This window comes from Lacerta agilis, chromosome 4 (genome assembly GCF_009819535.1).
Source record: "Lacerta agilis isolate rLacAgi1 chromosome 4, rLacAgi1.pri, whole genome shotgun sequence".
In the NCBI taxonomy this organism is placed as follows: Eukaryota; Metazoa; Chordata; class Lepidosauria; order Squamata; family Lacertidae; genus Lacerta; species Lacerta agilis.
The window spans coordinates 37,762,445-37,775,940 of NC_046315.1; the positions used below are offsets into that span (position 1 = coordinate 37,762,445).

The following is a 13,496-nucleotide window of genomic DNA, read 5'->3' on the forward strand; positions in this document are numbered from 1 at the left end:
CCCCTAATGCTCCCAGGGGCTCTAGCGTGGGCCCTGGCCCCCAACCAGGGGATATGGACAAGCATGGCGAGCCCCTGGATTCTTTTAACGGAATTCCCTGCGCAGCAGCAGCATTGAAGGGGCAACCACAGCCAACCTTCCCCTTCGCAGCATTGGAGGGGCAGCCACAGCCAACCCTGCCCCTCCACCAACCAATTACTAACCAATGCCTAACCGCCAACCTTACAAGTTGTGACTAATTGCTACGCAGTAGGCGAAAACCAGATGGCACCAGCCAATCAGCCAAATGGAAAAATTCCTACCAGGCCCCTGCCTCAAAAGCAGATGACCCCATGACAGGCAAAGCAAGGTCATACACAGAGGCCTAATAATAGGGAGGGGGGCGGGTGATCCGATGCACGCAGCAAAGAGGTATAACACGCTGCGAGCCAAGCAATATATAGTCACTGGGCTGTCCATCAACAATTGCAACATGGAAATCTCCCCAACTACACCCAGAGCCCAATCACTGCCGTGGCCATCTATACAATCCTGCCCAGCAACAGAGGGGTGACTTGCTGGCCCCCACCGCAAGGAGAACCCGCTTTCTCGCAATGAGGGAACTGCCAGAAGGCCCTCACTGGCTGAACTATGGGGATGGAGACGTTCCTTCAGGTATAAGAAAGAATGAGAATGTGTCAAAATAACATAAACCTTTCTCAGGGGACAGGGAGGAAGGTAGCTGTTGATGAAAAGATTCTCTCACTAATAGCTAGCTACTCTGTACATTCAGATTCATTTATTAATTCTATTAATTATTATTTTGTCCTATCTTTCATCCCCAATGAGCCATTGAGGTGGGAATAGTCCTCAAATGGCGATCTTAAGACATTGGTAGGTCACATACATCGTGTTCCTCTTGTGCAGGTCAGTTAAAAATCAACTGATAGATGTTGCTTTGATTAGATTAGAGCTAGTGCATTTCAATAGTTTAAGCAGGTGATTTTCAAGTGCAGTTTATATTAGTTTGCTATATTCTTACTAGCTCAGTTCCCCAGCAGGGACACCAAAATGGTGGCAGAATGGCACTCTGTGGCAACATTTCCCCCCATAACCTAGTGGCAGAACACATGCTTTGCTTGTAGAAGGTCCTATATTCAACCACCATAATTTCCAGGTAGGGCTGGTAAACTCTGAAGAGCTACTGCAAGTTAGTATTGAATGTGGAAAAAATGATGTCCCAAATTGTCAAAATTCAATTAATGCATGTTGTATTACTTATTTTTATTCATCACTCTGAAGGGTCTTGTATCTTACCTGAAATATGCAGAATAAAATATGTTTATTGCAGATAGGGACACAGATAGGCATTTTGCAAACGAAGACAGAATCAATAATAGATTAGATTTGATTATGTGCTGACATTTACCGGTAGTACACCATACCCACAACTTAACTGAAGGAAACAAGCAACCAGTTTCCTGTTGATATATTAATGTGCTGCTTCTAGTGCTAACAAATATACAAATGAATATATGACCTCATATAATCCTACTACTCTATATTCTTGCCCTAGATCTTCCTTCCATTTGTATCAAGCCTTTTTGTAAAGCCCCCCCCCCAATTTGTTAGTACATTGTTGAACTTCTTAAGGTTAATTCACAAGACCAATTTTGCACTGCAAACTGCCTTTTGGGAATTGCTCGGGTCAGTTGAAGATCCGCATCTGTTACAGTGTTATAAACTGTACTATTTGTATAACAGGCCAATATTCATTCAGAAAAGTTCCATGTTCATTATATCAGTTGATGTTGGGGATCCAAGTGCAGAGTGCCCCGGAGACGGGAAAGGGTGAGGCAGTAACAGGTGAAAAAATTGAAACAACATTCTGGAAGTGCCAGAACTTCATTGATTACAGATGTAAGTAGGCTTTGGCCTGGGCACTGAGTGGAGCATTTAAAAAATAATAATTTTAACAATATTTGTGATCCAGTAAAAGAATAAAATTATTTTACTTCTTATCTTTCAGAGCGGTCAGATAGCCTTTTACCAGAAAACAAATATTCATATCCCTTTTAACTCTGTATATCCCTCCCCTCTCATTTTCAAATAATTAGATCTGTCAAATATTCTGAGGCATTTAAGCTTTCTTTCTTTTTTCATGAAGAGAATTAGTTTACCAAAAAAGAAGAAGAATACATTGGAAAATAACTGCAGTTAGTGACTATGAAAAACACGCTTTGCTGAAACCCAGAAGCTGCAAATATTCTAAAGCCTTCATCTTTGCTGTTGATGCAGCATGCAGCATATATATTTGGCTTTGCCTCCACAGCGCCTCAGCAGCACTCCAGAGATTCTTACTGACATTCCCCTTGCCTCACTGGATTACATAAGAGGCACTTAAGGCTGAAGTAGACCTTTGGAGAATTACTTTGAACTAAGTCACTCAAAGTGACATTACTTCATTTTCAAGAGTAGTGATGCAACACTTCTGCTGCACTCCACCGGCCTAATCATCCTTCCCCCAGATATATTCACTACAGGCCACTGGAAGTCTCAGAAGAAGAACTGCTTTCCTAGGACATATTTGTCGCAAATCCCTTTCTCACAAAGCAGCAGGGTTTTGATTATTCTCCAAGAAGTTCACTTATTTAACGGCTGAAGCACAGATTCCTGTTTGTAATATTACATTCTACACGAATTTTGACTACTTTGGCCCATTTAACGCACAACAAAGATTTAGTGGTTGGTTTTATTTTTTTTATTTTTACTTGATGGCAGAACAGAATGTTTCTTTCCTGCTAGGGAGTGATAGTCTGTTCAAATGTGGGCAGTTTGTGATGTGAGGGGAAGCCTACTTTTGAGTCCTTTGGCATTCTCAACAAGGTGTGTCTAGCAAGCTGGAAACAGACTTTTAAAATGGCGTTTCCTGAACTGAACTGGGGTTAGCTGCCTCACTTAGTTGACTCTCTTGTTCTATTACTTGTTTTGTTACTATTAAATCAAAAGGCATAGCTAATGAGGGCTGGCTTTTTGTAATATTATTGTTGTTACTGTTGTTGTTGTTGTTGTTAATAATAATAATAATAATATTTGTTAGTCACTTTTCTCACAGAGTGACCACACACAGCTTTTGTGCTTTCCAAGGTGCATGACAGGCGGGAATGTAACAGCTGCAGATATTCCCACCCTACAACAACAGGAAAAACAGTAACACATACTGTAACATTTTTGCCAGTCACAAAGCTTTTTAAAAGGCACAGAAGCCCCTGCCAGACAAAATGAAGAGGCAAAGATTATCCTGGTTGAAGCTTTCTAAAACGCCACCCTTCCTTGGCAAGGACCAGCCTGTCTCCTTCCCTCAGAGTAGGAGACACCCAGTTTCAGGCCTATGTTTTTAGAGCTATGCCAGACAGTGACTTGAGAACTCAGTTAAGCTACCTGCACTTGTACAGCACCATAAATCTGGTGTTCATGGTTTAGCAGGCAGCATTTTGCCTCATGTTCCTAAGGGGTAGAATGCTTTTATTTTGTTTTGTTTCATTGCTAAAAGCTTGCCCCGAGCCTGAGGTTATTTAAAGGATGGGTCTGTTTCTAGATTGCATCTGGTTGTTAAGTGTGGCAGCCTGCCATCCTTGGCCTACTGACTCTGAAGCTGACTGGATCAAGTAGAGTGTAGGAGGGATGCTGCAGGCTCTTATGGGGACCCCAAAGGTGAAACAGTTGAGCAGGCTCTGGCAGCCAGGTGCCCTCCACATGTTTTGGACTACCATCAGCCTCAGCCCCACATCATTCTGGAGAGAAATAGGTTGGTGAAGGTTGCCATAAAGCCATATGTCTGATTGCCATGACCTAGTCAGGCTTGTTTCTTTCAATCATTTCCTCCTCCTTGGATTCCCACCTGTTTTGTCCATTTAACTTCCTGCCAGTAATATTGAGTTTCTGCTCCCCATGTGAGCTTTTCCCATATCCCTTTAGTGTATACTCCTTTTTTCGGTTTTGCTCTGTCCTCCCCTGTAACTACATTACCTCAGGTTTCTGTATTTCTCTCCCCTAGCCTCAGGGCTTTCTTCTCCCCCACCTCCTTTTATTCCTCTCCCATTTATTTAGAACAAGGGTATCTTTATGAATAAAAACCCAGCAAAAACAAAAAGCAAATAAAACAACAACAAAAGTAAACAGCTATAAAGGAAGAGGGGGTTCTCCTATATGCTCTTCTCATACCTTGCCAGCACAGCTCTTCTTGCTTTTGCAATCTCCAGACCCGCCAATGTTTCTTTATTTAAATATTCATTCATTGTTATTGTTATATTGCCTTTATATAAGCTGTATAGATATTCTTATTATATTATATATGGTTTTTTATATAGATAGATAATGGATGTTGCAAGAAGCACATGCTACATTGGGACTGGGACATTCAGAAGTGTCTTACATTTACCCGTAACAGATGAAAATAGGGACATTGTTGTACACCTTTTTCACAACACAAAAATGAGTTCTCCCACAACTGTTGAGAGCCAGGGGTCAGCAACCTTTTTCAGCTGTGGGCCAGTCCACCGTCCCTGAGACCATGTGGTGGGCCGGACTAATGAACGAATTCCTATGCCCCACAAATAACCCAGAGATGCATTTTAAATAAAAGCACACATTCTACTCATGTACAAGCACCAGGCAGGCACCACAAATAACCCAGAGATGCATTTTAAATAAAAGGACACATTCTACTCATGTAAAAACACGCTGATTCCCGAACTGTCCGCAGGCCAGATTGAGAAGGCAATTGGGCCACATCTGGCCCCCAGGCCTTAGGTTGCCTACCCCTGATTGAGACTCTATCTTGCACCTGTGGTGTGCTGTGTTGGTTTTCTTTGCAGCAGCCAGTCTCTCCACAGGCTTCTGAAGCAGGTATATTCAGAAGCTGGTTGCAAGTTTTATAAAGCAGCTACAACGCAAACACATTCGGCAGTGTTTACACTGCAAGACCTCTTGAAAGAATGAATTGAGACATAGCCTGGGTTTGTTCACATAGCAGAAGCCAACTCCAATGCATGCATGCATGATAGCACCATTTTAAAATCCAAGTATCTGGACCTCCAAGTATCCCCAAATTGCAAATAAGAAATAGTGATTTTTCCAGAAACACCATCAGAAAAGCAAGGACTATGGGCAGGGGATTAATAATAATAATAATAATAATAGTAATAATAATAATAATAATAATAATTTGAAAGCAGTGTTTCTATTATAATTATTATTATTATTGAAACACTGCTTTCAAATATCTTTTAATTTTATCTGAAAACTTGCCTGTTGACACTCTGTATTTCTGTCAATACATAAAAAGTTTATGAACATTCTAAGCAGGGGTGGCTAACCTCCAGTTTTGTTGGACTATAACTCCCCTTTGTTTGTTGTGATGTTACTACACTAACAAAGACATGCATCTAACCATTCCCTCAATGCAGTGCTTTTTCTGGGGAGATGCAGGGGTACACATACCCCTAAACATTTTGTGAATCTTTGTATTTTGTCCATTTTACTATAATTATTTTTCCCATTTTGAGTTATAAAATGTTGATTTTCTTGAGTCAAAATGAGAGTACCCCTAAACATTTATTTATTTTTTAGAAAAAAGCACTCTCTCAATATATTGATGTACATGAAGAGTCCCTTCATGTATGGGACATTTACAAACTGATTTCCCATTCCATTGAAGTAAATGACAGACTTTTATAGTAAACTAGTCCACAGCAAACAGAAGGATAATGACTTCTAATTATTCATGGATAACTCTTGGGGTAGGCCAAGATTATTATTTTTAAAAAATTAACCTAAATCCAATACAAATTTGTTCTTACTCTTTCCTCTCTTTTAATGTACAAAATAGGAAGCTTATTTCTGCACTTTCAAACCTTAGAAAGGCCAACTCTTCTGCACTCAGTGTATTAACGTAAATTTTTAAATCCCCTTTATACTTTTTGTTATGCTTATGGATTAGACTCTTTTGGAAAACAGGCAGCTATTTGTGGCTTCTGAATATATTCTGAATGCACTGTTTTCTTCAGGCAGAACAATTTGCACAGCGGTAAAAATTATAGTTAAAAATACTAACCCTGGGTAGGCATCTATTATACCCATTATCCTAGAAAAGTTTCTATGCAAATATTGTCAAAGATTTCAGCATAGCAGGAACATTTTCTAAGCCTTTAGAGTTGTTTTGGTAGAAAATGCTGCTAGTGAAAGTTGAAATAAAAAAGCTGTATTGTCAGGAGTCCATATTTTCCCCATTTTAATTGCCTAATGGTACTTGCCAAAGAGACTGGAATTTTATTCAGTTGTGTGGCTTACTTTATAAAGCTTCAGCTCTTAGTTGTCATTATTTTTTGAAGAATAAATTGACACCAAAGAATAAGTTGTGTGTGCAAACTTGATGATCACACTAGGATGACTTTACTATCAGAAAGTCCGGGTACAAGAGCTAGACTAGTTCAGCCATCCTCAACCTGGTGCCTGCTAGCAAGGGCTGTTGATTGTTGTAGTCTAACAACATCTAGCAGGCGCTATGTTCAAAAAGTTTCTTCTAGATCCAGGGAGAGGATAGCTTAGAACACATTTCATTTTTTTAGCTTAGAACACATTTTAATTTTTATTCTGAGCACATATTTAGGACTATGACCTAATAATATAATGGGAAATACTGAGTAAACATGCATAGACCAACCTGTATGTCCTTGTGGAGTTGCTTTACTTAGATATGAAATGTATTTTTAGCAACTCTAGGCAGTGGAGCAGTTAGGTGATTTTGAGTCTGGACTCAGTGGTCTTCTATGTTATCAGTGATACAAAACAAGTATTTCTAGTTTTCACCAAAGACGTACTTGGTGAATATTCAGCAGCATCTTGTTTGGCTTTGGGATGTAAAAGCCATTCCGTGTATTGCTTGCCTCATCACTCCTTGTATACTAGGATAAGGATTAAAGGTAAAGGTAAAGGTACCCCTGACCGTTAGGTCCAGTCGCGGACGACTCTGAGGTTGCGCGCTCATCTCGCTCTATAGACCGAGGTCGGCGTTTGTCCGCAGACAGCTTAATCAATTAGTCCAGGATGTGTTTTGCCCTCTTAGTTGTGGAGGTTTACTATAACTGGACAGCTTGTAGGTTCGTAACCCAGTTGTCTTGTATTACATTTTCCTAATCAATACCTTTGTGATTTGACTCTCTAATTATGTCACATTTTATTATTCAAACATCATACATTCGACTTATAACAAAGTTTCCCTGAAGAATAAGCAAACCAGAGACTTACTACAGAGATTAGATTTTATGGTCACCTAATGCTGCTGCTGAACTGTCATTTCTACTTAGAGAAATATTAGGTGCATAATGTATTATCTACAGAGGCTCACAGTTTAAAATAAATTGCTGAAGACAAAGCTCACTACCCTTGGGTCTTCCAAAATTGAACTTTATTTTTTCTCCATAGAGCAATTAGACACTTTTTCAAAGTTCCACAAAATATCAAAAACTACATTGGATGAATAATGCAAATAAAAGCACTTTTACCAGCAATTTAATTGCCTTTGCGGTTCATCCTAGTTTGTGTGTTCCTTCTTCAGTCACACTCATCCATGCAAAATTTTGGATGTTCTTTCACACACATTAGAAAATAGTAGCAGAAATGCATATACTTTGCTGATATGGAAAACAAAGAGATTACCAGTAGGTTAGGTTCAAAATGTGAGAATCGGGGATGAAAAGCTAGCTGGCTCGGCCCCAGCTGGAGCGTCTCCCCTCTTAGCCTTGCCACTGCGGAGGTGAGATCCATCGACTTCTGCTCCTCCGACGTGCATCTGTGACTCAAGCTGCAGAGCAGCCTTGAGCACACATTGCTCAGCAGTGTAAACTGCGCAACAAATGAGGCTTAAGGCGTGGACACAATACTAAACTACGCATTTATTATACATAAATCAGGACAAAGGAAACATGGCTTCTCTCCTCGCTGTCTTCTCGGAGAGAGACTGAAAACAAAAGCAATACAGAGCGGAAGTTCCGCTCACGCCAGCAATCTGTGCTGGAATGTAAACAGACATGTGACATGCAACAATCTACATATCTGCAGCTCGGGAGGTGTATAATCCCAACACAAAATGGCAGTCAAAACTCAGGTGGGAATTATGCACAACCATGGGCATTTTGAACATTCTTACTATGTAGCAAATAATCTGGCTGAACCTACAGCACTTTAAATTGGAAAGGTGGTTTGCCTGTTCCAATGGGAAGGTGGAAACTTCCACACCTGGGTTTAATACATTGAGCTCCTTCCAGGTGTATATTTTACTTACATATAGAGCACCAATAGCACACAGGTAAGGTCACATAGGAGGAGCCCTTGCCTTGCCCCTTCCCACAACAGTGTCACCCTGTAATGGAAGCAATGTTGCTGTGGAAAGAAATCATAGCATGGGGCTTTTTCCCATGACCTTGAACTTTTAGAAAGGAAGGAGGAGGAGCCTTATTGCAGAGCTGATGTAAGAATGGGCATTCATTGTCATTAAACTGCCCTTCTTTCTTCTTTCATTATGGTTTTTCAACTTCACTTTGTATTTCTGTGTTAATGTGTTATGTTTTAACACTAACCTCAGAACTTGCCAATCTTTCTTCTTATTTTTGTAGAAAGTAAGTGTTTGCTATAAGTAAGTTTTATTATCTGAGATATGTAAAAAAAAATCAAAGCAGCTGTTATTTACACACAAGTTGTAAACCTATAAGAGGTCTTTTTCATATCTGTATAAAGTGGGTTTTTCTTTCAACTAATTAACTTTTTTTATTTCTAGTTGTATTGCTTGATACAACCACTGCAATTGGAGAGCTAGGATGGAAAACCTATCCTCTAAATGGGGTAAGTCTATTTAGATTTTGATTACTCTGTATTTGCAGTTTTAAAATAAAGTCAAACAAGTGGGCAGTAACTTTGAGGACTAATGCAGTAGGAGCAGTACTCAGCTCAAAGTACTTAGCTCAAAGAAAAACTGGCATTTAGTAAATATTTCTAATAATAGAACTGCATATATAAAATGCTATACATACAAAACAGCATAAATATTTATGACAGGATTTTTGTTGTTGCTAAGGTGTGAATATCTTTTTTGCAACCTTGTGAAAATTATGATTTACTATTTTAAAAAGTATATGCATGAAATTGAATGTTACACTTCAAATCATATTGAGCATGATTTAAAATGTATATTAGGGCTATTTGAAAAGTGTAAGTAGCAAATTTCCCTACCTGCTGTTAAGAATATGAATGTTACCTAGATTTTGTTTTGTCAGGTTTAAAAGTTCATTATTGCAAACATTAACCCCAGTTCAATGAACCATCTGCAAAACAGGGTCCCATTGCTAGCTATGGAAGTCATGGGTCAGCAAATGCAAGCTGTTGCTTAACAAGGGGAAAGCCCTAGCTGCACTTGCATTAGTCAGCTGTTGGATTCTGGCCATGATGTTATGCAAATATAAAATACTGAGGATACGAATTGCTGGGAGTGCTTTATGATGCCTCAGTTGTCATAGCTGGTGAACTGTTAGTCTTGACACGTTTTGTTAGAAGTTATCACAGCACTCCTATTTGTAGAAATTAAACAAAGTTTCAGAATACTATGGGTATGCAATGAGCCAATGGAGTGATTCTGTACACCTGTTTCAATTTTGATAGGAGACCAATATATAAACATGATAGCTCCAGTAAATAAAATATGAACAGCAAAATAATTCTAGCCTAGCCTTTTTTCAGTAGGTCCATTCGCTCCTTCTTAGGCAGACGGCTTTGCAGGCGAGCCCCGGGGTTCCTCTGTGAACTGGCGTATTACAGGCTGGATCATCCTCCTGCCACCAAATTGGCCAATGGCGGCAGGAATTAGAATTCCCCTGGGTGTGGGACCAACTGACCAATAGTGGCACTTGGCCCCACGCCCAGGGCAAAAATAATTTTCCAGCCTGCTGGGCCTTTCGGCTTCTCTCTTGGCTTCTGCTGTTCAAGGATCCTTCCAGGAGTGCCAACTTGACTAAAATATTGGGGTGGCTCGGGTAAGCCCTGCCCCACATAATCACATGACAGAGCACACGCACACACTACTTGAATGGCAATGCCTTATTGGGGGGGCGAAGGGACCTCAGCCCCTAGGAGTTGGTTCCTATGGCTCATTTTGACATTACATTACCAGTGTACAAGCCACTGCGGTATGTGGTCTACTCACTGTGGTCAGGTAATATCAAAAGTAATGTCATGTGAGAATGACAAGTCCATGATGTGTCGCCTTCAGAGTCTAGCGTTGCTGAAATTTCCATAATGGGCACCTCTGGAGAACCACTTGTCTCAAGCTTTGCTTATGTGATCTCAATCTTCTGGCACTATTTAGATATGAAGGGATTATTAAAAAGATCTTGGAATCAGCTTCTGATTGGCAAATGAAAGTAACTTATTGCAAAAAAGGAATATTGACAGTCCACATGCTTTTCTGTGCATAGCAGTTGCTCGTCGAGGTCCCCAATCACCCCTCAGAATAACTCACACCACAGACAGCTCTTGCGCGGCCCTGGCCCCCGACCGGGGGATACGGACAAAAGCATTGCAAGCCCCTGGTTTCCTTTAACGGAATTCCCTGCGCAGCAGCAGCATTGGAGGGGCAGGCACAGCCAACCACTTCCCCTCCACCAACCAACGTAATAACCAATGCCTAACCACCAACCTTACAAGTTGTGACTCATTGCTACGCAGTAGGCGAAAACCAGAAGGCACCAGCCAATCAGCCAGATGGAAAAATTCCTACCAGCCCCCTGCCACAAAAGCAGACGACCCCATGACAGGCATAGCAAGGTCAATGCAGAGGACTAATAAACGAGAGGGGGGGGAGGGCGGATGATCTGTTGCACACAGCAAAGAGGAATATTGCAAGGCATGCCAAGCATTTTAAACCCACTGGGCTGTCCATCAACACATTGCAACATAAAAATCTCCCCAACAACACCAAGGACCCAATCGTAGCCATGGCCATCTGTACGCTCCCGCCCAACTCTGGAGGGGTGACTTGCTGGCCCCCACCGCAACATGTGCTCTCCATGAAGGAGTAAACACTTATCTATAAAACTAGGCCCTATATGTTTACAGCTGGAAGTAAGTGGCGGGAGTGCTCTCATGATTAAAACATAAAGGTGGGAGCAGCTAGAAATTCATAATTCAATTTGATTGGTGCATGTGAGAGATTGAGAAAAGGAGACACTACCCCGCTAGAAATCATTAGTTCTTCACTTCAGAAATCGGGTTACGCTTTCCACTTGGCTAGTTCACTTAACAGCACATTGGAAGAACTTGTATAGTTCAACTTTTAATTAAGATGCAATATATTTAAGCACTTAATCCATTTTATAGATTAGCTTCTTATCCTGAGAACTCTTTAAATTAAGCAATTCTGTTGGCAGTATATAATTTATTTTTATGTGTTGTGTTGCCTTTTCAATGCTGAGTTTTTATGACGATGCTTGAGATGGTGCAAAATAATCAGAGATGTGGGGCACATATCACCATGCAACTCCTTTTCAATTTAGTGGGTTTTGTGCAGCAGAACGTCCTGCTTGGTTGTGCACACAGAGTATTGAAAGTGGTTTAATTTTTGTTTCCTCCTTTGGCTCTTTTATTTCTAGGAATATATATTATATTTCCTCAATACTGAAATATCTATTTTAAAAGTTCTTTTAGTGACTCTGCCCTTAGGGACTTTAAGCAATATGGCATTTCTTAATCTTAGACTGTTTTCAAGTTTATGGATTAAATTTTTCAAGGTTTTACAATCCTTTTTATTCTCGGGTTGTATTTCCAGTCTATTAATAAGTACAATTTACATTTGCAGTCCTCTGTTTTTTATATTTTTTAACTCTGAAATGTGTTTTCCTTGGAATACAGAGAGAAAACAAGATGTGGTATTATATTCATCTGCAGAATCCTTCTTAAAATCAATAGGATGATAAGAGGCAGATGATTCCAATTTTAAAACTAATTCATATCCATCTGAAATTAAAAGTCCCACCAGAAGTGAGCATTAAAAATAGCTCTGTATAGGTCTACAATATGAATAACTGAATATGGCATATTCTGTTTCTTTGTAAAAATTAGAGGCATACCTTTCTGAAAACTGTCAAGTTTAGACCCTTATGTTGATTACATGACTACTCTTTAAAATGATATCCAGACATTCTGTTTTATTATTTCCATCCATCTGAAGAAATTAATGAAAACCCAGTAACAAATTCCTATACTTGATTCTTGAGGGAAACAAGCAAATTAGAGGAGACCAAACTGCTTGCTACTCCCCACTATTCCAGCAGCTTCCTTGCTACCTTCAGTGTCTTTTTTCTCCATAAAATCGGTACTCTCTATTATCATTTTATCACTTCTGAATAGGTCGGAGTAGGGGTGGGGAAATCTCATGTCTATTGGATAAAGCTTCAGAACTGCTGGGAAGATCTATGAAGGGTTTGCTTTCTGGTGTGCTGCTTCCCTCAGTGTTTGAAGTGACAATTTTCCTCATGTTTCAATCATTTGTTATTTTCTCATTTTTATAATTCCATAAGCAGGAGTTGGGCTCAGTATTTCAGAAAAGGGCCCAGAAAGTTATTTGTCATTGGACCTACTAAAATTAGAAAGCCATTTCATGAAATGTGCATGTAGGCTGTGTGGTAATACTGCCATTAAAGGAGAGAGAGAGAGAGAGAGAGAGAGAGAGAGAGAGAGAGAGAGAGAGATCTGAAAGATCAGGTTTCTCTTTAGAACTGTGTTAATCAGAAATAAGGCATAGTCAATTATGGATTTGGAAGAAATAGGTAGTACCTGGCAATTCTGTACAACAGTGGTTTCTAATGTATTGAAACTCCATTCATGTGATTCTTGCCTAGAGCTGACATTTTGTCAGGTGCATAACTTTCAAATATCCTTATGTGAGACTAGAGATAAATGGACATAGGAAGCTGCCTTAGACTGACTTTATCCAGTGGCCTACCTTAGCTCAGTAATGACCATGCTGACTGGCAGCTGTCTATACTGTCAAGTTCCACTCTTTCTTTCAAGTGTTTCCTTTCCATTCCTATTGTCTGCTACCTCCCTTACCGACCATGGTGAGCAAGGCAAGGGCAGGAGTAAGTCCACCTAAAGTTGCAACTTTTCTTTCTTTCTTCAGCAGGATCGCTCTGCATAGCTGTCAACTTTTCCCTTTTTTCTAAGGGAAATTCCCTTATTCCGAATAGGATTCCTCGCAAGAAAAGGGAAAAGTTGACAGCTATGTCGCTCTGTCTTAAACAGGTTGAAATATATCAGGTAACACTTTTCCCTGAATGGAAATGCAATGGTGGAGAAAGCTGAATTTTGGCTGTTACGCAGCTTTTATTTATTGTTTGAATAAGTACATAAGATAAATAAGACTAGTTTAAGGTAGCTAACAAGAAACAAGATGTCAAAGCAACATAAAC

At 40.0% G+C, this 13,496-nt stretch overlaps 1 protein-coding gene across 5 annotated transcripts in view; it reads left to right on the plus strand.

Annotated features, from left to right (window-relative positions):
- Positions 1 to 13,496, plus strand: part of EPHA6 (EPH receptor A6) — a 338,956-nt gene that overhangs the window by 19,970 nt on the left and 305,490 nt on the right. For all 5 annotated transcript variants that reach the window (XR_004426440.1, XM_033146746.1, XM_033146748.1 and 2 more), the window contains exon 2: positions 8,816 to 8,880. Coding sequence is in view for 4 of the 5 variants with exons in the window: in XM_033146746.1 (XP_033002637.1) it covers positions 8,816 to 8,880 (65 nt within the window). In the remaining variant the exon portion in view is untranslated. The remainder of the gene's footprint in view (positions 1 to 8,815; positions 8,881 to 13,496) is intronic.